The sequence below is a fragment of the Tyto alba genome, unplaced genomic scaffold, assembly GCF_018691265.1.
Source record: "Tyto alba isolate M040663 unplaced genomic scaffold, T.alba_DEE_v4.0 Super-Scaffold_38, whole genome shotgun sequence".
NCBI classification, from domain to species: Eukaryota; Metazoa; Chordata; class Aves; order Strigiformes; family Tytonidae; genus Tyto; species Tyto alba.
In genome coordinates this window covers 25,642,448-25,666,082 of record NW_024881313.1, presented here as the reverse complement: position 1 = coordinate 25,666,082, position 23,635 = coordinate 25,642,448, and the positions used below count along the sequence as shown (strand labels likewise).

Here is a 23,635-nt window from a genome sequence, read left to right as displayed (position 1 = left end):
GCCTTGATTAGTGTGTGGTATGTTTTCTATGTGAAGTTAAAGTGTTCTCATCAGAAAAGGCTTAATGAACATAAAAAGATAAAAGTGTGACTGAAAAGATACTTTAAATTAGGAGCAAAGCAATTTAAATACGGCTACCTAGCAAATCAGACTGCTAAGGGTAAAGAAAGGATTTTCTGTCTTCAGGGCAGATTAGGTGCCGTTCTAAAGATAGTTTCATATGAGATTGGGAGCTCATAGCAGAAAAACTGGGTAAAATATCATGTTCTGTGGTAAGCAGGAGATAGTTTGGATGACCTAGTGGTAATTTTTTTTACCATGTAATCATGTGAAGTTGATTGCTTATTAATTGGGGAGCAGTACTGCTAGTAAGGAGAGTGTAATAGTTCTCAAGGCTAACTTTGTGGAAGATACTTCATGGCTGACTCTACGAAAACTAAGTATATCCTTTCCTTTAAGGGGAGACTGTACCAGCTGATGAACAGTTTGACAAGGAGAAGGCCAACTTAGAAGCTTTTGCAGTGGACAAGGATATTACTGTTATTAATGATAAACCAGCTACCACAATTGGAGTAACTGGCAATTTCACTGATGCTGAGAGAAGGAAATGTGAGGAAGAAATTGCCAAGCTATACAAGCAGCTGGATGACAAGGTATGCCAGTCTTATTTAATGTAAGACCTCAGAGAAATATATCTTGAACTATATTATGTAATATTTAATTTGCCAGTCTTCATTTGTTAGTATAGCTTGCTTAAGTATTTGCCAGGAGTGCCAACCCTAATTCTGAAGCTCTGATTAGGAGAATCCAGAATTGCCTTATTTGGTGCTGAGTATCCTTTCTTAGTGGCTCCCACTCCTTTGCTGAAACTACTTAAAAATGTCCTGAAAACTATAGTATTGGTACATAGAAGAAAAAAGATAAAAATGGGAGATAGGAAGGAAAAGTTAATGAGAATCTTGAACAGTATTTCTACTTTCTGTGTGTGGAACATTCATAGCTGATTGTTTGACATAATACCGTGCCAGAAAAAAGGCAAATAATGGGAAAGCAGGAAAATTAGTAATTTGAAGACATCAGTTTTTTGCTTCCATGTTATACCTATTTTTATTTGAAGATGGTATTAAATTTAAGCAGTAGTACTGAATTTGGAGAGGGAAAAATATGTTAATTGTTTTTTGGAAGTTAGAACAACTTGGAGAAGACTTGCAAAAGCACAGGCATAAGAGTTTTGTCTTTGAAGCATGGTATTTTACACATGTATGCCAGGTTAAGAGCCTAATAGATCAGCCAGTGAAATCAAAAGGATAGCTTTTTTACTTTTATTGCTTTCTATTGTCTCAGAATATGTACAAGTTAGATGTCTAACATCTACTGTCTCTTAGATTATTTTTCCTGAGTGGTATGTGTCAGTTTACTGAACAGTCTTACTTCAACTGCAGGATGAAGAAATTAATCAGCAGAGCCAGCTAGTAGAAAAACTGAAGACACAAATGTTGGATCAGGAAGAGGTGAGTTTTGCTCTTGCATCTTTATTCTATTATTCTTTGTCTTTGCTTTAAAGAAATTGGAGATGTTCTGAATAGGTCACAGTTTATGACCGGGAAGTAGAATGATGGATTACTACTGTACAGTAGTTGTCTTATTCCTTATCTAAATGCTCTGCCTACTCGTTCCCCCCACACTGTGCTGATGGCTAAACTTAAACCAGTTTACTTGAACCTTAAGTGTCCATGAAGGTTGAAGTAATTTAAATATCTTGTGCAAAGACATCAGCAGTTGTTTTCCCCATGCAAAGTTAGCAGTTTGTCAAAACTGAAGATACCTTGATTTACGATAAGGTTTACTTTTGGTCAGTTGCTGTACAGAAGGAGAAAGGGGAGGAGGGAAATGTAATGGCCCATAATGAAAAATGAAGTATCTATGTGTTACTTCAGACCATACTTGCTAGAATATTCAAATGATTTGTGTTCAAGTGTTGAGAATGATGTAACTTCGTTAAATGGGGAAAATGCCTATGAATAATGAAATTAATAATTTAGCCAAGATATTAGAAAAAATAATTCTGTATAGCACAAAGATTAAAAAAAGAAATATTTATGTACATGACAAGAAGGAAGTGGGTCAGGGACTCAGGAAGTTGGAGTTACTGTTTAGTCTTATCTAAATAAATAAATCTGCCTCTTTAGCAACTGTTTACTTTCGTCTAGTTATTCTTCAGCAGCTAACTGTTAAAATGCTGGAAGCTTAGTCCCTAGCTTGTTGACAACTTCAGACTCATAAGTAGTGTTCAGTCACCTTCTTGAGAACTTGCAATATTCCATGCGCATATCCACTTGCTATCCTTATGTGCCTTGACTTGTAGTCACTTCCATTTTGAAAATACTTTAAAAGCGAAAAAACCTATGGTTATAGATGATAAATTTAATTGTGCATTATACTCTTACTGTACCTGTCCTTGACATCCTTATTGCAGGATGCTAGACACTAAAAGTGTAGATATATAAAGTATTGTAGTAGCTAAAAGCATTAATAAGATTATCAAGAAAATTCCATGTATAAATTTAATTATTTGTTGGTTTAATTTTAAATAAATCTCTATCAATGTTGCAGCTTCTAGCATCAACCAGACGGGACCAAGACAACTTGCAAGCAGAGTTGAACCGCCTTCAGGCTGAAAATGATGCCTCTAAAGAGGAGGTGAAAGAGGTGTTACAAGCCCTTGAAGAATTAGCTGTCAATTATGATCAGAAGTCTCAGGAAGTAGAAGATAAAGCAAAGGAATATGAACTGCTTAGTGATGAACTCAATCAAAAATCGGTATGAAATTGGGACAAGAAATTACTGATAGTCTTCAGTGTAACTTTTCTTGCCTTACCTGTATTTCTTGCTTAAAGTCATTTAAAAGTTTTTCACAAGGGAAAATGGGAGCCTAAGTCTGAGACTTATTTATTTTTAGCAAAAGGTGGTTTTCTAAAACCAATAAGCTTCAGAAAGTTGCACAGTGAATACTGACCTTGATAACTCTCATCTTTTGAGTATCTATGGCATTTTACTACCTGAAGAGTATTCAGAAAAATCCTAGATGTCAGGAGCTAACACTTTCATTACATGCTGGTGATCTGCTTCAGTTTTGTTTGTTTTTCTGGTGCAGTTGGGGTAATCCTCACTTGAAAATTTGCTCTTTCCAATCTTGAAATCGCAGTGAGCGTGCTACAGCTTTTCTTGAAAGGCTTGTGTATTTGAATGCTGTATTTATGGCATGTAAACTAACTTCTCTTGATGCCTTCAAAAATCAGCAGTTTAGTTTGTTTTCTGAAAGCAGTAGTTCTGAACATTGAGGACCTATTCCAAAAGATCACTCTGGTTATAAAATACAGATGCAGCGTCAGTCCAATAGGATGAATACCATACACCACCTTGTATACCTGCATAGTTTCTGAATTGACTGATAGTTTTGGTAGACAATTATTTGACAAACTTCAATCAGTTTTAAATAGTTAATACTCTACCCACTATCTGAAATTCTAAGTAGTGGAAGGGGTCAGCATGTTTGCTGGCGTTGCAGACAGAATATGTTACAGCACAAGTCTCATTCTTCTGTGTTCTTGAAGATCAAAATTGAGTGGGTCTGCGTCTTCTATTGAATGTAGCTTTCAATTTTCAGTTAGTAAGATTTGACTAGACAGAACACTAGCGTTAAAATTGATGTTCAGAAGATCATGAAACTTAACTTCAAACTTCTAAGTATTCTGAGCTGAGTAATCTTTATTGATAATTTACAGCCCTTGAAGGTCGGCTGAAAGTCACATGATCTGTGGTCTTCCTATTATGAGCAGCATTTACAATTTGGTGGAATAGGCTAGCTGTATGTGTATATGATTCTGAAGTGTGTGATTTTTTTTTTTCTGAGATTTTTTTTTTTGTTTGCAGTGTTGTTGGTTTTAATTAGTTTATAGATAGTCAAGTGATTCTAGATATAATAACATGTCTATTGAGTGTCATGAATAACTCAATCCACAAGAAAGCAACAACTGTTCTAAAATGAAGTAAAATTAAGACATTTCAGTGTTCTCAGTCTGTCACAGCTAACCCATGCAGTAACTGTCCTTCAGCATCATGGGCTGTAAATCCTGCTATAAAACTTCTGATATGTTTTTAGAAATGGAGAACAAAGAGCAGACAACTTTTGAGTATGCAAGCTGCTGAGCTGCAGCCATTACAACCACAGCAGCTCAAGCTAGCTGAAAAGCTGCTCGAGTACGTATAGTGCTTATGAACTCAGAGATGCGTGCCATTTTTTGATTTGCAAGTAGGAAAGAGTTAAGAGCTCTGCAGGTAAAGCAGAAATTATTTTCCTTCACCAAAATATGGTGAAAAGTATTGGACTTGCTGTCCATGTACCTTTTTCTGTAAAAGCAATTTTCTGCAACATTTACCTGTATATAACTCTGTTGTTTAACGATGTTGATGTGAATTTTGTTGTAGAGTTGCAAGTTTATATTTTGTGAGCCAAAGGCCTCTCTCCCCAGTACTTTATAGTTCTTTCAGAAGAAATACTGTCACTCTAGGACTTCTAAATTTTTACTATGTGGTTTATTTCCATCAGTTGATAACAATCTGGTTTTAGACAAAAAAATGGGACATTTCAGTAGGCAACCACGTGTTGCTGTATTTAAATAAATAGTGTGAAACTAGTTCTAGAAACAAGAGTGTGTTTTGTTTATTGAAGTGTAACTTCTTTTACTATAGGTCACTCTAGCCAGTATAGATGCAGAGCTTCAGAAACTTAAAGAAATGACCAACCATCAGAAAAAACGAGCAACAGAAATGATGGCCTCCTTACTAAAAGATCTTGCAGAGATTGGAATTGCAGTAGGAAATAATGATGTCAAGGTAAGGATTAGTCAGTGCAATTGTAATGCCATGTATTACATATATTGTGGATAGGTGGAGTCAGTTTTCTTAGTATGGCAAAAATAACCACCATAGGAAGCCACATGTATATTAAAAATTTGGCCATAAGCTTATCCATTGCTTATACTGTGACTTAATCAGGTCCCAAACAGAATTTGATGATGAAAAGACAAGGAAGAGCAGGTATGATTTTTTTTTTTTTTTTAAATAGTGTTTTCATTCATACTGTTAAACCGCTTTATGAAGCGGTCATAATCGGCATCATCATCTTGGAAATCTAACGCTGATGTACAGTGGCCATCAGGATGATACTTATATTAAAAATGGCATGAGGAACTAAAATAAAAGATAAATCTAGAAGATCGCTGTAGGACAAGAATATAAGCAGTGTTAGTAATCTATAGTGAACTGTATTTCCCTCTTCAAGTAATTCATTACCTTTTGTGCAAACTTCTAAATAATCAGTAAACTTAAAAAACAAAAAAGTTACATTTTGGTGTTTAAATGCTCTGATTATCAGTTGAGGTGGGGGATGTGTGCTGGGCAGTAAGTTGCTGCAGCACATCTTTAATTCTGTTTCATCACCTGAGGTTTCTAAATGTGTCATTCCACACTTTTCAGCAGCCTGAGGGAACTGGCATGATAGATGAAGAATTCACGGTTGCGAGACTGTACATTAGTAAAATGAAATCAGAAGTAAAAACAATGGTAAAACGTTGCAAACAGTTAGAAGGCACACAAGCTGAAAGCAATAAGAAAATGGAAGAAAACGAAAAGGAGTTGGCTGCCTGCCAGCTCCGTATTTCACAGGTAAATGTTTCTTTACAGTATACTTCCTAAATGTTCCTTTGAATTTGTTAACATGCTGGGGGGAGGTGGGGAAATGGTTGCAATTTCTCTTTGACACCTAACAAAGTACGTTGTGAGTAAACAGCCACAAGACTCAGCTGTGTTCTCAATACTCTTTTCAGTTTGAAAGCTTCTGAGTAATTGTGTGACAAGGTGTCGATTTCTGCAATATGTCTGTAGCCTGTTAATGCTTTTGTACCACTTAGTGTTTAATACTAGGGTCCTTATATTCAACATCACAGGATCCTTTAAAAATAAAAGTCTTACAGCAGTGGTGGCTAGTGAGCACTCTGCCTGCTAATGCAGCAAGCTGAAGAGGGGAGAGGTAGCAATAGCCCAGTAAAAGTACAGTAGGCTTGCATAGCAGGTTACATTTCCTTCTAATGTGAAAAAGGCCATTTTAATGTGATTGTTGGAAAAGATCAGTAATGTGACTCCTAACACTTCTGAAAATTGTGGTGTACATATGCAATTTAATTTTTCTATCTTTTGTTTTACATACAGATGGTTATCTTTTTTTAAATCAGGAGATGCATATTTCAGTGCAGTCTTCCAAATACAGTGGTCCTCTCTTGCCTCTGATAGTGTATAACATTCAGAATATCTTTTCTCCTGGCCAAAAATGTATTTCATTCCAACCCAGAATAAAGCCATTGTCTTAGAGGCTACGTTACAGATCTACTTGAGTAGCTGTATTCTTAGAGTTTAGTGGGCACTACTTTTGTTTTCAGATCAGGTTACTTGTTTAAAAATAAGTATAAACTGTTTATGCAGATGTAATTCCATGATACCTTGTTCCAAAGTAAATGAGTCTTTCCATTCTGCAAGCATGAAGCCAAGATCAAGTCCTTGACTGAATATCTTCAGAACGTGGAACAGAAAAAGAGACAACTGGAAGAGTCTGTGGATTCCCTTAATGAAGAATTAGTTCAACTCCGAGCACAGGGTAGGAATTGCCTCCCTGCATCTGACCCACCACCACCACCATTTTAAGTATAAAGTGACAAATAGGGAATTGTTCTGTTCTATTTAGATTGAAGGGCAGAGCTATACAATGTCTTTTTGCTTCTGAACATGCGGAATTAATCAACAGGAAAGCATGTTTGCTTTTTGAAAGAACTTCTATGGATAGGATTAAATTAAAGCTGTTACTGATTTAATTGATCTTTGTGGTGGGAGAGGACTTTTTTCAAATTTAAGGTGTTGGGAAGGAAAGGGGGTATTAATTCCATGTTCCCTGTGATCACCAAGTTACCTAGCTGACATGTGTTTTCTCTATACCTGCTAGAAAAAGTCCATGAGATGGAGAAAGAGCACTTAAATAAGGTTCAAACGGCAAATGAAGTCAAGGTAAGTTAATTCAATTTTTTTAAAAAAACAAACAAACAAACAAAACAACACAACAAATTGAAGTATGGCAACTTCTTAAAGCATATAATGCATACTGTTTTTTCTAATAGCAAGCTGTTGAGCAGCAAATCCAGAGCCATCGTGAGACTCATCAGAAACAAATCAGTAGCCTAAGAGATGAAGTTGATGCAAAGGAGAAACTTATCACTGAACTTCAAGAGTAAGTAATTGTCATTATTTTAGTAGTGCAAAGTATTGCTGGACTGTGTGAGTACAGAAACACAGTATGGTTGGAAAGAAGTGGCAAGGATTTCCTCCAGCAGTGTCTTTCTAACTTGTGTTGCTTTACTAAATGTTGTATCTGACAGGTTCAGTTGATAAAATATTTGCTTTCTGTGTTCAGCCAAAACCAGAAGATGATGCTTGAACAGGAACGTCTTAGAGTTGAGCATGAGAAGTTGAAAGCGACTGATCAGGAAAAAAGCAGAAAACTGCATGAACTTACGTAAGTGATAATGGTGCATAAACCAAATGTGTGTGGGAACACTTACATTTTAAAGACTAGTGACCTAATATGATGAAGTGGCTCTCACTGTGTGATATGCCTATTAAAGAGAGAGGCTCCAGAGCCTTCTTGAGCTTAACTTTTTTAAAACCTTCGCACTGCCTTAATATTTAAAATTAGAAGTAAAATGATGAAAGATACAAAGGCCGCAACTTTTTTTGTTGATATGCTATGGGTTGGAGTAATTAACTTTCCAATTTGCAGTAAAGTATTACATGCTCTAAGACTGGAAGAGGCTTGTAACAGTTCCCTTGCTGTTTTTATTGGTTCTTGTGTTCTCTTACTCTTTTTGGTTCTGGTGCGGTTTTAACTAGTTAGGTGGTTCTAACTGGCTTATTCTTGAGATGAAATGGCTGCATACTTCACTGAGTAACTAAATACAGTGTATTAGTGAATTAGAGACTGAAAAGTTAATGCAAAAATTAGAACTGAATTCTGCTTGCAGATAAGTATCCAAGGGTCAAGCTGCAAAACAGTTCTCAACTTCTAGAAATCTGACCATAATCTCCTGATTATCTCCTGGTACTTTCTAGAGTATCAGTAGCAAGCCCTTTCTTGCATATATGAATTTATTTTTACAGAAGTTTTTCAAAAATGCATGTTTTTTGACCATGTTTAAAAGCACGCAGTGGCTTTCAGGTTGTTATCATAGCACTTGAAATAATCAGAGGGACCTGATTGGTCTGTACCGGTAACCAGTAAGCAACGCTTAATTTCTTTTTTGCCTCTTTCTTTTTCTTTAAGCCTTACTGTGAAATACAATATTGGCTTAACTGACTAAAATTCTAACAGTACTCTGGTCTTGTGAATCCATCTTACTGTGATTTATTTATATCTCACAATGATTACAAAAGTTACGTTAGTTAGAGTAGGTTTCTTGTCTTGCAAGACTTTATATATGTACCATATTGCTTCTTATTTCAGTTTGCAGGTTAAACTATATAAAGCCCTGATCCCTTAAAGGGACTTGCTGCATTAGAAACTTCCCTGTTCAAAAGACTTGCAAAGAAGCAGTAAAAATTAGTTTGGTATTATGTGTCCTCCCCCAGCCTTTTTGAAGCAAATTATTTTCCATTGTATGTCATAAATGTGCATGGCAAATGACAGGCCAGAAACAATGCAGACTTCACATTTTATTAATTTTTCTTAGAGTTGTATAAGATGTCTGGAACTACTTTCCCAGTGAGGTATGGAAAATGGAATAGGATGCTGAGATACTCTTTAGAATATTTTATTATCTCAAATATTTAATCATTTATCTGGGAACTAGTAGTGGAACTGGCCAAGTGAGGAGAAATTTCCAGAGGAAAAGAAGCTTTTTGGCTACTTAATAGGAACACTTCATTTTCATGCTGTCCCTGGCCTTTCTATTCCAACCTTAAGTCATAAAAATAAAAGTCTACATACTTTTCCTGTATCCTGTCATTTTAGTAATTGCACTGCTTTATAATTCTGAGAGAGAACATTAGCAGTGCAGTAGATGCTTTCATGTTAAATAGGAAGACAGGTTATATTCATGTAAACTGAGATTGTTGTTTATGTCACTAGTTTTGGCAAATGTATTGAGGGTGGTAGAACAAAACAAAGAAAAAAATCCTTAATCTGTGGTATGATACGTAACATCTCAGCTGGCCAGAGCTAAGAACATTGTAGGATAAGTTCTCCCCAGGTATTCATCGTGAACCTGACTCTGGGAGATTTTCATTACCTATTCTAGAAACTTATAATTTATGCATCTGAATGTACTTGTCTGTATTCCTATATTCCTTCAGTATTAAAAATACTTCCTTCTTTTCCTCCTGCAACTCACCCACTCTCACCCCACTCCATATGGATTTCTGAGTATGGTGTCATCTGTTGGTTACATCCTTAACTGAGGACTTCAACTGAAAGACATTTTTCATTTTTACCATATAGTATTTATCACTCTGGTCTCCTAAATCATTAATATTTCCAGTTTTGCTCAGATGTTTCAGGTTGAATTTATTCTCTTTTTAGGGTCATGCAGGACAGAAGGGAACAAGCAAGGCAAGATTTAAAGGGTTTGGAAGAGACTGTGGTAAGATAGTCAGAATCTATTCCAAAACAAATGTTAGTACTTGCTTTTATTGTTCCCTTCAGAGTTATTTTTTTAATTTTTTTTTTTTTTTTTAATTTCTTCACTGTAGGCAAAAGAACTTCAGACTCTCCACAATCTTCGGAAGTTGTTTGTTCAAGATCTAGCTACTAGAGTGAAAAAGGTAATGTGGTGCTATAGTGAAACTGTGTTTCTGAGAATACTACATAAATTTCAGTTTAGAACTAAATTAGGAATTGACCTTTATACAGTGTAATTTTTCTGACTGGATCTTAATATGCAAGTTCAGATTTGTACTTGGCTTCCTTTCTCCCTCCCCAAACCTTTGTTACTGCAGAGTGCTGAGATTGACTCGGATGATACAGGAGGCAGTGCTGCACAAAAACAGAAGATTTCCTTCCTTGAGAATAATCTTGAACAACTTACAAAGGTTCACAAGCAGGTACAATGAGGCTTAATTTCAAGTTACAAATAAAACCAAACTACTTAAGGTGCATTATTATAGAAGTGATTGAATGCATATTGGTCATAAAGTAACTGTTTTATAATTAAATACTTATATATCCTGAGTGTGTCTCTTGATATAAAACAATAGACTAAAGTTTTCCTGTAAATTAACAGCTATTTTAAGTACATGTGAGTATGTAACAAAATAGCTACATTTAAATTGAAGAAGATCCAAGTTAGTGTTTAGAGTTAGTATATCAGTCTAGAGGTTGGTTGCCTGTCTCTGAAGAAGAATGTAGACTTCAAGTGCCAACGTTGGGTAGCACGTTCTTCCACAGTAACGGATTTTCAAATTACAATCTTACTGATGAACTACTAGACTTACTAAAAGCTTAAGCAAAGATAATATAGTAGCCCTACTGCTTTGCCTGTTTAGGGGTGGGAGGGTGTTTGGCTGGCTCTCCCTATGAGGAGAGAAACCAAGAAAATAACCAATTCTGGTTTTGTAGCTGGTACGTGATAATGCAGATCTGCGCTGTGAACTTCCTAAACTGGAGAAGCGACTTAGAGCTACAGCTGAAAGAGTTAAAGCTTTGGAGTCTGCACTGAAGGAAGCTAAAGAGAATGCTTCTCGTGATCGCAAGCGGTATCAGCAGGAGGTAGATCGTATAAAGGAAGCTGTAAGATCCAAGAATATGGCCAGAAGAGGACATTCTGCACAAATTGGTTAGTAGAGAATCCCTTGCCCCTAAAGCTTCATCTGTCTACTGATTATTATTATTTTTTTTTAATCTTTGTGCATGTGTGCATGTTTGAACCCTAGTTGGAACTGCGTGCGTGAACATGATGTGTTTTCTACCATGAGTTATATTTTGGTTAATAGACTGTACATTTATGTGGGTGGTGGTGTATGGTTGGTGGTTGTTTTGTTTTGGTTTGTTTTTTTATTTTATTTTATTTTATTTTATTTTAAATGGGTGTCTTCCCAGTAGCTGTGCTTTTGTACATGATGGGGAAGGCTCACCAATGTAGAATTATAGCCTGAACGTGTATTCCATTTCCTAGAATGAAACAATATACTGAATGTGAGTTTTAAGTCTGTAACATCATTCCAATTCCATTCCAATTTCTAAGACTATGTAGGTATCCCAAAGCGAAGAGAGAGATTAAGCCATCACCTTCAACAACAACAAATTGTCTTGCTGTTTCTTGATCTTGTGGGGGAGAGGGGCAGGCAGAAAGCCACAACTAACATCCTAAGATCCCTAATTGCCTTTTTGATTCTTAATTTCAAAGCACACAGTACTCTGTAGCCCTCCCTAGGGAAAAAGAATGGAAAAAGCAGAAATTTGTAGTAGCTAGTTGTGTTTCTTACTGTGTGGTGGGAAGACAGTCATATTCCCTTGTCCCCCCACCTGCTGTTATGCTGGCAAGTGCTGGGGGCCAAGAGAGTGTTTGACCCCTGGAGGATTTAACTGTGCTTGCTACATTATTGTTGTAGAAGGAACTATGTGTTTCAGCCTTTTTGTTGTCCTGTGTCAGGACTTCAGTAATCAGTACACTTCTCTTAAATGCTAATGCAACTGAAATGAGCATTGCAGATAAACTTCGCTCATATTCTGTAGGTCTGCAAAAAGCTGTTGCAGAATAAAGTTATAATTTCTTTCTTGGTTGTTTCGAGTGGCAGCTTGAAGACAGGTGCTTTTCTGTCTTATCTTTCTCTCGAGTGATCTCCAAGACAAACAGAATTCTCTAGTGAGCTTACCATGGGTATAAAGCCTCTTGTACTTAAATGTCCAGATGAACTAGTCATGTCTCACTGGAGATCAGCTTCCTCTAAGGCAGAAACTGAGAAGTGTTTGATGCAGTTGCTACCTGTAGGTACTTTATATCCACTCTTACCTGCTGAAACTTTAAATGCTTCTGTTTAATATTACAGAACTTTGTAAAGTCATACTGTTGTGCATGTCCTGTTAAGGGTTAGTGCAAAACTAATTGAAAATATAGCTTCCTTATTGAAGTGTATGCAGCTTGTGAATTACCTGTCAAAGCTACTGGTTTTGACTTCAGCAATAGAGCAAGTTTTATTTCTATGTGGTGGTAAGAAGCTGGTGAAGCAGTGTTGTCTGTAGAGTAATGGGTATGCAGAACCACTTGCAGAGCCGAGTAACTACTGGCTTATCAATCAAGTAAGTATGGGAAATACAGCAGGATGTAATGATTCCTTACAGGAACATAACCCTCATGAATGTGACTCAAATATTTGAGTTCTTATTGCCAAGAAATAGGACTCTCACAAGGAAATACACTAGGTGGGCAGATAATACATGTGAAGATAAGTTATCAAAAGCTTTGCTAGCTTTAATTCTAATAGGGGCAATAAAAGCAAAACCTGGTCTATTTTTGAGGGCTTGTTATAGTTGACACCCATTAGGTTCTCAGAATGCCATCTCCTAAACTTGTTTTCTTAGTCAAAGTGCGTTCAATTTTTATTACCACACTTGGGATACTATAAAATTAAAGCGTTAGTAAATTGGAGTAATCGATGGTAAAATTGTGACGTATATATTTGTAAGTCGTGCTTCTTTTCATGCAGCTAAGCCTATCCGTCCTGGCCAGCATCCAGCAGCTTCTCCAACTCATCCAAGTGCAATTCGTGGTGGAGGTATGTTCATTCAAAACAGCCAGCCAGTTGCACTGCGTGGAGGTGGAGGTCGGCAAGACAAAGTGTAAGTTTGTCTAGTAGGATTTCTTAACGTGCGATTAAACCGCTTGTATTAGTTTTATTACAGTTCATTTTGTGGCATAAAATCACTTGAATAATCAGAATAACCTTTTTTTTTAACAGAATTTTATAGCTAGAGGAACAGTATACATGTACACCGGACTAATGCTGCTGGTGCTTATGTTATAAAACTGGTGTTTGTTGTAAAATGGTAGTTATGGAGTTCTGCTGGAGTAGAACAAAATATGAAAATAGTCAGCTGAAGATAGGTACCAGTCACAGCCAATAGCTACTGTTTGGGAAGGGAGTGGACAGTTTAAATTCTTTTGGCTTTCCAGTATCTTTTAAAATATGTTTTTCTTCAGAAAACATTCAGCAATTAAATAAAAAATTACCCTATTCTTACATGTTGTTTATTTACCATTCTTACTATGTTTGCACACTGCTTCATGTGTCAGTAATTTGGAATTATTTAACAGAAAAATTAATGTCTTCAGTGAATTTGAAATGCTAGCCTAGCTAAAATGCAAGTAAAGCAACTGAAAATAGTATGTGCATTTGCTTGAAAATGTCTCTGATCCTCCTAAATAATTACCTTTAGTCTGGTGCTTAATATGCTTAAATTGCTCACAGAATCATGTCTCTTTAATTTATGTCTGCATTATATATGGTCTGTTGGTCACCTAACAGCGACTGACTTTGCTGCATTCTCTGTCATCATCTCTAACTTTTGAGCATTTGTATAAAGGTCTTGTAGGCATTTCCTTAGTTAAGATTATCTGCATCTTCAGTTTGGAAATATTCCTGATATAACTGTTTGGTGCTTCTCTTCTGAAAGGTTTCAGAGCAGTTTACATTAATCTTGTTTCCATTTATTTCTTTTTATTAGCTGACTGACTTTTTTTTTAAGCTTTCTCTCCAATTTACAGAAAATCGGGCTGTAACACTAGTTAGGGGGTACCTGGTTCTGTTCAGTAGTGTCTCTTAGTAAATAAGAGGTTGAAGTGATAGTATTTTAACCTTTAATGACGAAGGAGCTGGCAGTCCATGGAGTCTTGAATATGTTGATATGGTGAAATTAATCTTCAGATAGCTACTTGGACTACAAAGGCAATCTAGCTCAGCTGTCAAATGTAGAGACATTTCAAGGTGTGATGATTGACCCGATTTAGATGCCTACTAGCATGAGTTTGCACATGCTCTGATGTTGCCTAGAATTCTAAATGAAGAGAGCTTATTTGGTCTACTAGTTCTTTAAGAGTTTCATATAATCAGCAATAAATAAGGTTTGAGTTGCATCTTGCTTTGGAGGAGAGCTTTCACTGTTGGTTCTGCAGAATTTAAATAGGAGACTTAGCACTTTGACTTTTGGACTATGTGTAATATAGTGGTATTAGTAATATGTGAAATCAGGAACAAGTGGAAATTTGTGAAGTATTGGCTAGAATACCTTTTTAACAAACAAACTGAAAAATTCCCACCTAGTCTGCTTACCGAACCCATTAAGTTGTAAAGATTTTGTATAATTCTTCTCATGTCAACATGTTATCTATTTCTGTAGAACCAAGCTGAGCTAAGCACTTAAATTCAGGAGATTGGTCATAATTTATTCCAGCTTCCCTATTATATTTTTGGAAGAACCTGTCCCTTATGGAAGTAAAGGAACAAAAATTTTTTCAACTTTATTTTACTGTTAAGTAGAAATTTGTTCTGAGCTTGTGAATACTCAGGTAGCCAGTATAATTCTTCAATGTAGTAATGTCTGTTATACTTTTTTTTTGAGGATTAGTACAGATACTAAACATCTGAATTTCTGGTTGGAGAAGATCTTTTTGGTACAGTAGGAATATGACATACTGGTTTACATTTGGAGACCACCATTTAATAAATTATTCTGGAAACATTAAAGAAATACAGAGATGGTAAATTGTTATTTCCCTATGCAACTCAAACCTTTTAAGAATGATTAATGCCAGATGATCTCTTCATTCCCATTTTGTCTTCCCGAAATAGCAAAGTCAGAACTTTGCAGCAGCTGGTAGGTGGTATCCAGACAGTTTTCACTGGCCTGAAAAAGTAGCAGCAGTCATAGGAAATGGAGCTGGGTTATAATTGGTTTTTGTTTGTAATGTTTACCCTGTTAAGGCAATCAAGATTGAATACCCAGTCAGTTTATCAGGCTGTAAATTTGTTAACAGACAGCTTAAATGCTTTGTGTTGTGTAATTTCTTATTCTGAAGTAGATGCTTTACTAGCACTTATCTGAGTGGTCTAAGAATTGAGCTCTTAAAGGTTAAGTAAATAGTGAGTAGTCTACTGTAAATGTAAATAATTTGGCTTTATTGGCTTATGAGGTACAAGCACCTAACTGTTATTTTTCTCATTTACAGTTGCTGAAAAGTAAATGCAGTGTGAGGAGGATTGAATATGATGTAGAGGGAGTCATTCCACGACAATAATCTTTCCCTTTGGGGACTGTAGGATTATTTTTTGAAATGTATAAATTATACCTGGCCTGTACAGCTCTTCCCCCTTCTACAAATTCTGCTAACTGATTCCCAAAAAAAAAACTAGAGTGCAATCTTGGCGTCTTGAAAAATGACATGTTACTTAAAGTGTAGCTCTGCTCATTACACAGTTTGTCTTTCATGTCTTAAATTTAGTCTGCACTGTGCCAAGCTGAATGTACATTGAGAAAATCTTAGTTCAAATTTTTCTAGCTTAATTTGTGTACATCTTACTGTCTTAGGGAATGTGCAACAGTGTTGAAGTATACTTTCATTTTTATCACTTTGCGTAACACTACATGTCCCACTGAATTAGAATGGCACTCTACGATACAGTTTCCTTTTGGAATGCTACATAGAGCATTGGAACTAAATTTATTTGTACAGTGTAAGAATACTGAAGTGTGCTTATGAAAACTGCTGTAAGGCACTGCGATCGCTACACCACAGAACTAAAGAGTTCAATATGAACAAGGCTGTTTAACTGTTATCTGATTAAATGCCCATTTATTGGGTAATTTAGAATTAAATATTGTACAGTAATAAGAGTAAACCTAAGTTTACAAAAAAAAAGACTTTGGCAATGGATTATCCCATCTGTTCTGTTCCTGATGCTACACACAGTACAGTCTGGTGGAGTGAAAACATTCTGCTTCATTGTGATGAGCCTGTCTATCCATTTGTCTGTATCTGTGATGGTTCACTCTTGCTATTTTATAATAGTGAAATGAGCGCAATCTAAAAATCAACTTGCTATGCCACTACATATACAGTACTGGAATTTTTGGCTAAAATTTTAATTTTCCATTTAAAAAACTTTTCAGCAATTGGCTGATGAATTCAGATACACTAATAAAGGATACAACTTTTAAAAACTGATGTATCTGGAAATCCCAGAGACATGTTTAAAAAAATAATAAAACAAATAAAGTGCTACCCTGAATTGTATTTGTAATCCATTTGTAAGTAGGTATATGAAATGTCCAAAGTAGTAGTTGTTGAATATTTTTCTTCTCTTTTCAATAAAGTCCTGTAAAGTGGCTAACGAAATGAAACATGGGTTTTTTTTTGTTTTGTTTTGAGCTCCAATAATCTCACTGAGCTGAATCTGGTTTTTAAAATTTTATAGCATAATTTTCCTAACTTATTCATAGGGTTTAGCCACTATAATTTTTACAACAGCCTCCTTCTGGATAGAAGTTAGTTACCAGGTCTTTGAGAAAGAAGGAACTTAATATTACTGAAAGAATTTGGTGAACTTTCCAGACTCGGTACCACTTCATGTGCTGGCTTGAATTTTTTGCTGGGTATTCATCGATTATTGTGGAAACAGTAGAGACCCTATGACTGTTCAGACAGCAAATCACTTTCAACTTTTATATTATAAATAGAGAAAATATTTATATTATGATGGAGTGTAGTCAGATTTTAGGCCTTGAACCACTTTTTTCTATATCTACAGTAGTCTGAATTTTTAATAGTTTGATTTTTAAAGGTTGAATGTATCGGCCGGAAATCTCACTATTTTGGAGTTTTCAGTTGTTAAAACTGGTTTGTTAACTAAGGCTGCCAAACACTCCAAACTTACAGTTGTTTTAGAGCACGATTAAAGACAGCATACTGAGGAAAGAAAAATAAAGGAATAGCAAACTATTTTGAATAAAATTTCTCATAATGGAAATGGCACTGTCCTGTTATCTTTTTCAACATTAACTACAGGTTTTTGGACCTTCATTTATTGATATGTAATCATAAAAACAAAAAAAAACCCTTTCTTTAAAATACGTGCAAATGAAGCAGGATTTTTTTTTCTCATGCCTGTGAATGAGGGTTTCATTCCTGTAGGTAATTATCATGAGGTTTGGTGCTGAAAATTGCTGTGTTTAAAAAAAAAAAAAAAGTAGCCTATAGCTTAGTGTACATCACCTTTTTATATTTAAACTTTTTTTTTATTTTAAACCTATGAAGTTTACCAAGAACTGCCTCTTAAAAAGTAAAAAAGAAAAAAAAAAAAAGAGAAAAAAAAAAAAAAACACAAAAAACAAACAACACAACCAACTTTTTTTTTTTTTGTTTGGCTGTCATAGGTCAGCCAGACAGGATAATTACTGGGTTTTGTAAATTAAAATACTCAGTCTATATGGGGAATGTTCAACACTGCTGTTTCAACTTGCAGTCTTTGAATGGTTCTTATTTTTATGTTCCTCTAGATCATATTTTTTAAAAGATGGTTTAGGATAGGAACTTGGTGAAATATTTATTTCTGGTGAACAACTAAATTATTTACATAACTTAAATGCTGACTCACTACTGTGTGTAACTCTAAATTTGACATGAGGACAAGTCTACCTGTGGAATATGATTTAACTTCAGTACACTTAAGATGCATTAAAACAATTGGTTTGGGGAAGACGCCATGTAGTTTTAACTTACCTGCATGCTGTAAATGTATTTGTGTTTAAATAAAGAGAAGAAAAATCTTTGAACTTTGTGCATTTATTCAGTCTCTACATGTTTGTTGTCTCCATATATCACTTTTTACTTGATAGGTTTCATCACCAGTTATCTCTGTAAATATTCCAGTGTTTGTTAATACTAGTAAGCTTTCCCACACACAAATATGAATATTTAAGTCTTAGTCTTCAAAAGATTCCCCAAAAAAACCCCAAAACAAACCAACAAAAAAACCAACTAAAACCCCCCACACACAAACAAAAAAAAGCAACAGTTGATGACTGTGGAAATGTTCAGAAATTGATTACAGCCATAGTATATCAAAATTCAAACCCTGTCAATGGGGGATTACTTTGACCTCTCCCAGAGGCATACACTCTATGTAGTTCATAAATATTCCAACTTAATAGCCATTTTTAATGGCTTTTCTTGGTTAGGTATGTTTTGGTTTGTTTTTTTTTTAAACATCAACTTCCACCCTATCTCTTGGATACAAGTGACACTTGAAAAAGTTCTCCCTTGGGGTAAGCTGTAGACACAGGCATTCTTTCTCTTAAAGGAGAGATTTCCTATTCTGCTCAAAGCAGCTGTTTTGTTTCCAGACCACTGATCTCTCTTTTATTATTCTGCTGCTTTTCAAAAAAAGGTCCTGAAAAACAAACCCAGTAACCCTTCCCAATGAACCCAACCCTCTTCTCCTTAAGATGTATCTACATGGAGTTATTTCTTAGCTGTAATTGGGAGTTAGAGATATGAGGTTATTGCTACATCCCATTCACCAAAGTATGTATTTTTTTTAAATGGTTGTATTCTAGAATGAGCTGAAGACAGATTAAAGACAGCTCTACTTTCTTCTTTCCAAGAACATAAGGAAATTTAAGAACTAGAGGAGATTGCCTTAATTCAGGTCTACTGGCAATTGAGGAATCATAGATCCACTTATATTCCGCACTTGTTCTTTGAAATGAAACTTTGAGATGAAATGGCATAAAAGTTGATGAAGGATTTGGGCACGTGATGTGTATTTGATTTAGTTCCTGAGCAACTTTAAAAGTCCAATTATAAAGACCTTAGAAGTTGACAATGCATTTATCTGTTTTGGAACGCATGAAGAATGGGTGCCTGCTTGCAGCGGTGTAGCCTGCAGGTTACAAATTCTGAAAACTGCCAATTTGTCTAACACCTGATGCCTACTGCATTTTCAGCTTGAGCTGTAGCTGCCTGTGCTTCGCTCCCAGTTAGCCAGTGAAGGAGGGAAGTGGAACGGAGATCTGTTCTGCCGGTCTGACAGAACAAATGGCTGGTTTGGTTCAGACCATGAGCTCGTCTAGCTAAACCTGTCTCTAGAGGTGCCAGGTCTGTGGATTGCCCAGAAAATCAGTCAAACGTGATTCCTCTTAGTAGTTTTCTCTAGATGTGTCACTTCAAGGGCTTTCCTGAGTATAATGCTCAAAATTCTCCTTTTATCCACATGCTTGGACAGTCTTTGGAATGCATGTAAACTCTTGGTTTTGGTTGGAAAGGAATTCCCTTGAGTTACCACTTGCTTCATGAACCTCTCCTTTTGAACTTGGATTCTGCTTATTTGGTGACCCCCTCATTCTTGTTTGAGAGAGATTAATCCCTTTCCAACATTTCTGTGCCACCTAGACTTTTGTAGGCCTCTACTCTCTCTTTTTCTTTCTCATGACTTATTTCCTTTCCCAGTAATCTGTAACAGTTGATTCTAATTTTTCTGAGTACTATTGAACTGATGGTTTTTATGGAGCAATCTAGTTATGTGAGGCTGCAAACATCTTCTGGGTAATTTTCTCAGAAAAAGATGTAGCTGAATTTATAGAGCTTTGATATATAAATATATATTCATATATATATATATCTAAAAGCATAAAGGAGGTCTACATTTAAGTCTGCCGGTACAGTTATGTAAAATAAAAGATCTCAGGAAGAAAAAATTGCATCTGTGAAACTGCTCAGTCTTGAGCTAATCCAATACTGTAAGATATTTCAGAGTGTATCTATTATTGGAGGATGGCTGCGTCAAACCAGTGAAGTGCTTGCTTTTGAATAGATCTGTGTCTCTACTAGGGGGCAACCAACTCAAACCCTTATAATTGCAGATAGAGAATAAGGGATGCTCAAAAGAGGAGCTGAAATGCAGGTCCTCGAGTGGAAGAAATACAGGCCAGGCTGTGGAGTAATAAAAGTTTCAAGTTTGGTGTGAGACAATTGCTAGGTCTGAAGATCATCTTGCAATAAAATATGAAGAATTCTTCCTCTGTCATTGCTGAGGTCTTTCTACTGCCTGGGAAAGGTCTATTTTGTTGATGAGCCTACAAGGTCATGATGAAGTGCGAGCCACTCTTGTCATGTTACTACCTGAGGCAGTAAAAACAGAATTTCCCATCTGGGGTTAAAATTTCAGCCATGCAGAGCTAGTTATTAACAACCAGAAACTAACCTACCCCATGCGAGCCCCTTCTGTGGGTGCTTCATGAACCGGAGACCTCAGGGATGTGAGAGAGAAAGGAGAGGGCTGCCCCAGGGGAGATGGGATCTTGTGCACTGGGAACCGCTGGTCCAGGGATCCAGTTGCTGACGCTGACTGATTATCAAATCCCTGCTCGCCTGGTTTGTGCCTCTTTTCTGCCTTTCCCCTGAAACCCTAACCGGGCGGCCAGGCCCCGCGCCCGCCTGGAAGCGGCGACTGGCGCTGGGCCCTGCGCCGCCCGTGGCGCCGGCGGCTCCGCTAGGGGGCGCCATGGGGCCGGGCGCGGGGTGCCGCCCTGGCGGGGGGCTGGTGGGGGCGGCCCAGGCCGTGCTCACCGCGCCGCCCGGTTGCGTTCAGCAGCCTGGGGCTCGTGGGCCTTGCGGCCTGCCCGCCTGTATTGCTGTGCCCCTCTCCCCCCGCCGAAAAAGCTGCGTTTTCTCCCATTCACCGGCCAGCGGGCAGGCCGCAGCCCGGCCACAGTGCAGCCGACTTGGCAGAGGGCTGAAGCTTTATTAGCTTTCTTGGAGTTACTTGGTGTTTTTCTTCCTTTAAACGTGTTTAGCTTTTGTACAGGACCATCGCATCCCACAGACCTCTCCCTCATCCCTGATTTTGGAGGGGACGCTTCGCCAGGTAACAGAAAAAGTGAGTTTGGCCTCCTCGGCGCTCGGTGTGTAAGAATACTGACGCCTCAGGGCCTGCTGGCCCCCGCTTTGCTGAGGTAGCCCAGCAGGCAGCTGGCCTCTGCCCTTTTCCGTGTGTTGTTGGCTCATAGGGAGCCTCACGTCCCCCCTGAACCCCGGCACCCTTTGCTGCAGGGCTGCTGCTCAGCACCTCGCTTCCCAGCCTGTCCGGACGCACCCACCCACCTGTGGGGAGAAACCCCACGGACTTTGCTCAGGTGTAGTATCACTGCGGGTTCCCCTGGTGGGTGACCTTTATAAAGTCACATAAATAAAACCTGTAGAGTTCACACTTATGCTAAATACCCAACTAGCTCTACTGCTATGATGCAGAACAAGTGCCATTCATCACAAAGAAATGAACCTGGAGCAGATCCTCTGTGTGGCTTTCTGTCTCATGGTATGTAAAGTGGTGACTGTAAAACTCTTCTACCCCACAGAGCTGCATAGATTTGAATCTTGACATTAAAATATTGTGAAAAGCTGCATATTATGTTTCTGAATAAGTACCAGAATATTCTCTTAGGCATTTTCCACTCTAAACCATTTTATTTTGGGGGGGGGAAGATACTTCGAAATGTCACAAAATTTGAACTGCAAAATAATAATATAAGATGCAGAAAGTCAGACCTGTGCAGTGGGTGAATCATTATCAAACCCACTCATAGGTGAGGTGTTGAGACATTTTTGTATTTTTCTCTCATTTTCAGCTGACTTCTCTGTATTGATCCACAGACACATGAGCAGCACGAGAGAGGCAGGAAGAGTCATTCCTGATGAGAAATGGATTTTTTCCCCCCACGCTCATTATTGTAGAGGACTGTCAGTTTCTCTTGGCAGGCTGTACAATGGGCTTGCTCTCTAATAAATGCAGATAGCATTAAATTAATGTTTCATTCCCATGGTGACAAACAGTGGCATCCAGTTCCAGCACAGGATAATTCAATGACAATATGGCAGCAAACAAGTACCTTGCCTGCTATGGGCTAATCAGAGATGCAGTGTTCAAATTGGACTCAAAGAATTCACGTAGCTTGGAGTGAGTTTATTAACTTGGAGACACAATGGTGAAAATTAGCTGGAAACCAGGAAAGGAGAGAATATGTGTAAAAAAAAATAGCCAAAGTGTATTAAAATAAGCATAAAAACATGAGTCAAATTTTAATAAAAATTTTCCTTCTGCTCTTCAACCAGCTCTAACTGGAATTTGTGCAGGAGCTGTCAGGAGAGAACTGTATCCACACCTGAGTGCAAGACTGTATGCATAGAGATGAAGAAGAGGATCCTTGGTTGCTATGCTTGGTTGATGAAGCTGGTTCAGATTGGGCTGCCAGCCTCATGAACGGTGGAGTTTGGCTTGGGCATATTCTTTGGTCATAGTTTGGCAACCTAGGGTAAGGCAAGGCTGTAAAGAACCAGACCCAGAGGTGTTTGGAAACTGTTGCATGAAAGAGCTCCATAAGACAAGAGCAGATATCCACAGCAGAGCAACTGTAATGGCTGTTGAAGCCTGAAGGGTAACCAGAGGCCTTCAGCACTGTGCCACACTGCTGGGAAGGGAGCTGCTGAGCCTCAGGCAAGACCTGGCTCTGAGGCTTCTCTCTCTGCTTCTCCTCTGCTGCTTTTGTCCCCTCCGGCTGGGTGCATAGCTGGTGGGCCTAACAGTGAATGCATCTTTCTTTTGAATTTATAATACATATGGGTAGATACTCTGGAGGGAACAAGATACTGAGCTCTTGAGACAAACTTGCAAAGGAGAGATTTTGCAAGGACAGGGAATTCAGCCTACATAATTATGACTTGCCCCAGGGTTTTGTTCTGCACATCAGCAGTTCTGCAGGAGGGAAGGGACCAGCAGCAGCTTCTTAGAACAGAGGGTTCCCCTTTCACTTGCACTCAGCTGTACATGCTGCATGTTTCTGAAAGGCTATTTTGCTGCATGTGTTCTCAGTGAGAGCGATGCTTCAGTTAGTGCTTGGGATAGAATCTTATGGGTGCGAGTTGCTTTTTTCTTTTCATCAGATTAGTTATTTAAAAGCATCTCATTCATGGCCCCTAGAATTATTCTAAAGATTCTCATCACGCTTGTTTTTTTTATTAATGAAAGCTCTTGGAGCCACATCTGGCATGTTTTATTGATCATAATCTCATGGCTGGAAGCTCATTTTGGTAGCTATAGCAACAGAATGTTCTTTTTTTTTTTTTAAATGTCAACATAACTCCACAAAAAGTGGAGTAGGGGGGAGCAGATCATTTAAATTACTGAGCAGCTAATAACTCTTTTTTCTGCAACCAATTCTGAGTTTTCTAATTTGATACAGTAAATAATGGATAGGAATAAAATCTTTTGACAGCTACATCTGCTGTGGAAGCTCATGAAAGAGAATAATATGGATGCACATGGTGTCTCAAGAGTCCTTTTTGCTGGTCATGCATTGCTCCCATTCTCTGCTGGGCTGCAGGTATCATGGGCAGGCTGAGGGCATGGACCCAGAGGAGCAGTCCTGCCTCCACTACCCAGCCAGGCAGGGGCCTCAAACACTGCTGGCAGCAGCAGGGCTTGCTCCAGC

The 23,635-nt window shown here is 37.7% G+C and overlaps 1 protein-coding gene across 1 annotated transcript in view; it reads left to right on the top strand.

The window, feature by feature from the left end:
• Positions 1–17,923, top strand: part of KIF5B (kinesin family member 5B) — a 38,932-nt gene extending 21,009 nt beyond the window's left edge. Inside the window, exons 12-26 of the mRNA XM_042801887.1 lie at positions 460–653; positions 1,443–1,511; positions 2,614–2,820; positions 4,753–4,896; positions 5,539–5,727; positions 6,595–6,712; positions 7,055–7,116; positions 7,227–7,336; positions 7,520–7,621; positions 9,680–9,740; positions 9,850–9,921; positions 10,096–10,200; positions 10,715–10,931; positions 12,802–12,934; positions 15,321–17,923. Coding sequence (XP_042657821.1) covers positions 460–653; positions 1,443–1,511; positions 2,614–2,820; positions 4,753–4,896; positions 5,539–5,727; positions 6,595–6,712; positions 7,055–7,116; positions 7,227–7,336; positions 7,520–7,621; positions 9,680–9,740; positions 9,850–9,921; positions 10,096–10,200; positions 10,715–10,931; positions 12,802–12,934; positions 15,321–15,327 — 1,790 coding nt within the window. The 3' untranslated portion in view covers positions 15,328–17,923. The remainder of the gene's footprint in view (positions 1–459; positions 654–1,442; positions 1,512–2,613; positions 2,821–4,752; positions 4,897–5,538; positions 5,728–6,594; positions 6,713–7,054; positions 7,117–7,226; positions 7,337–7,519; positions 7,622–9,679; positions 9,741–9,849; positions 9,922–10,095; positions 10,201–10,714; positions 10,932–12,801; positions 12,935–15,320) is intronic.
• Positions 17,924–23,635: the final 5,712 nt, after the last annotated feature.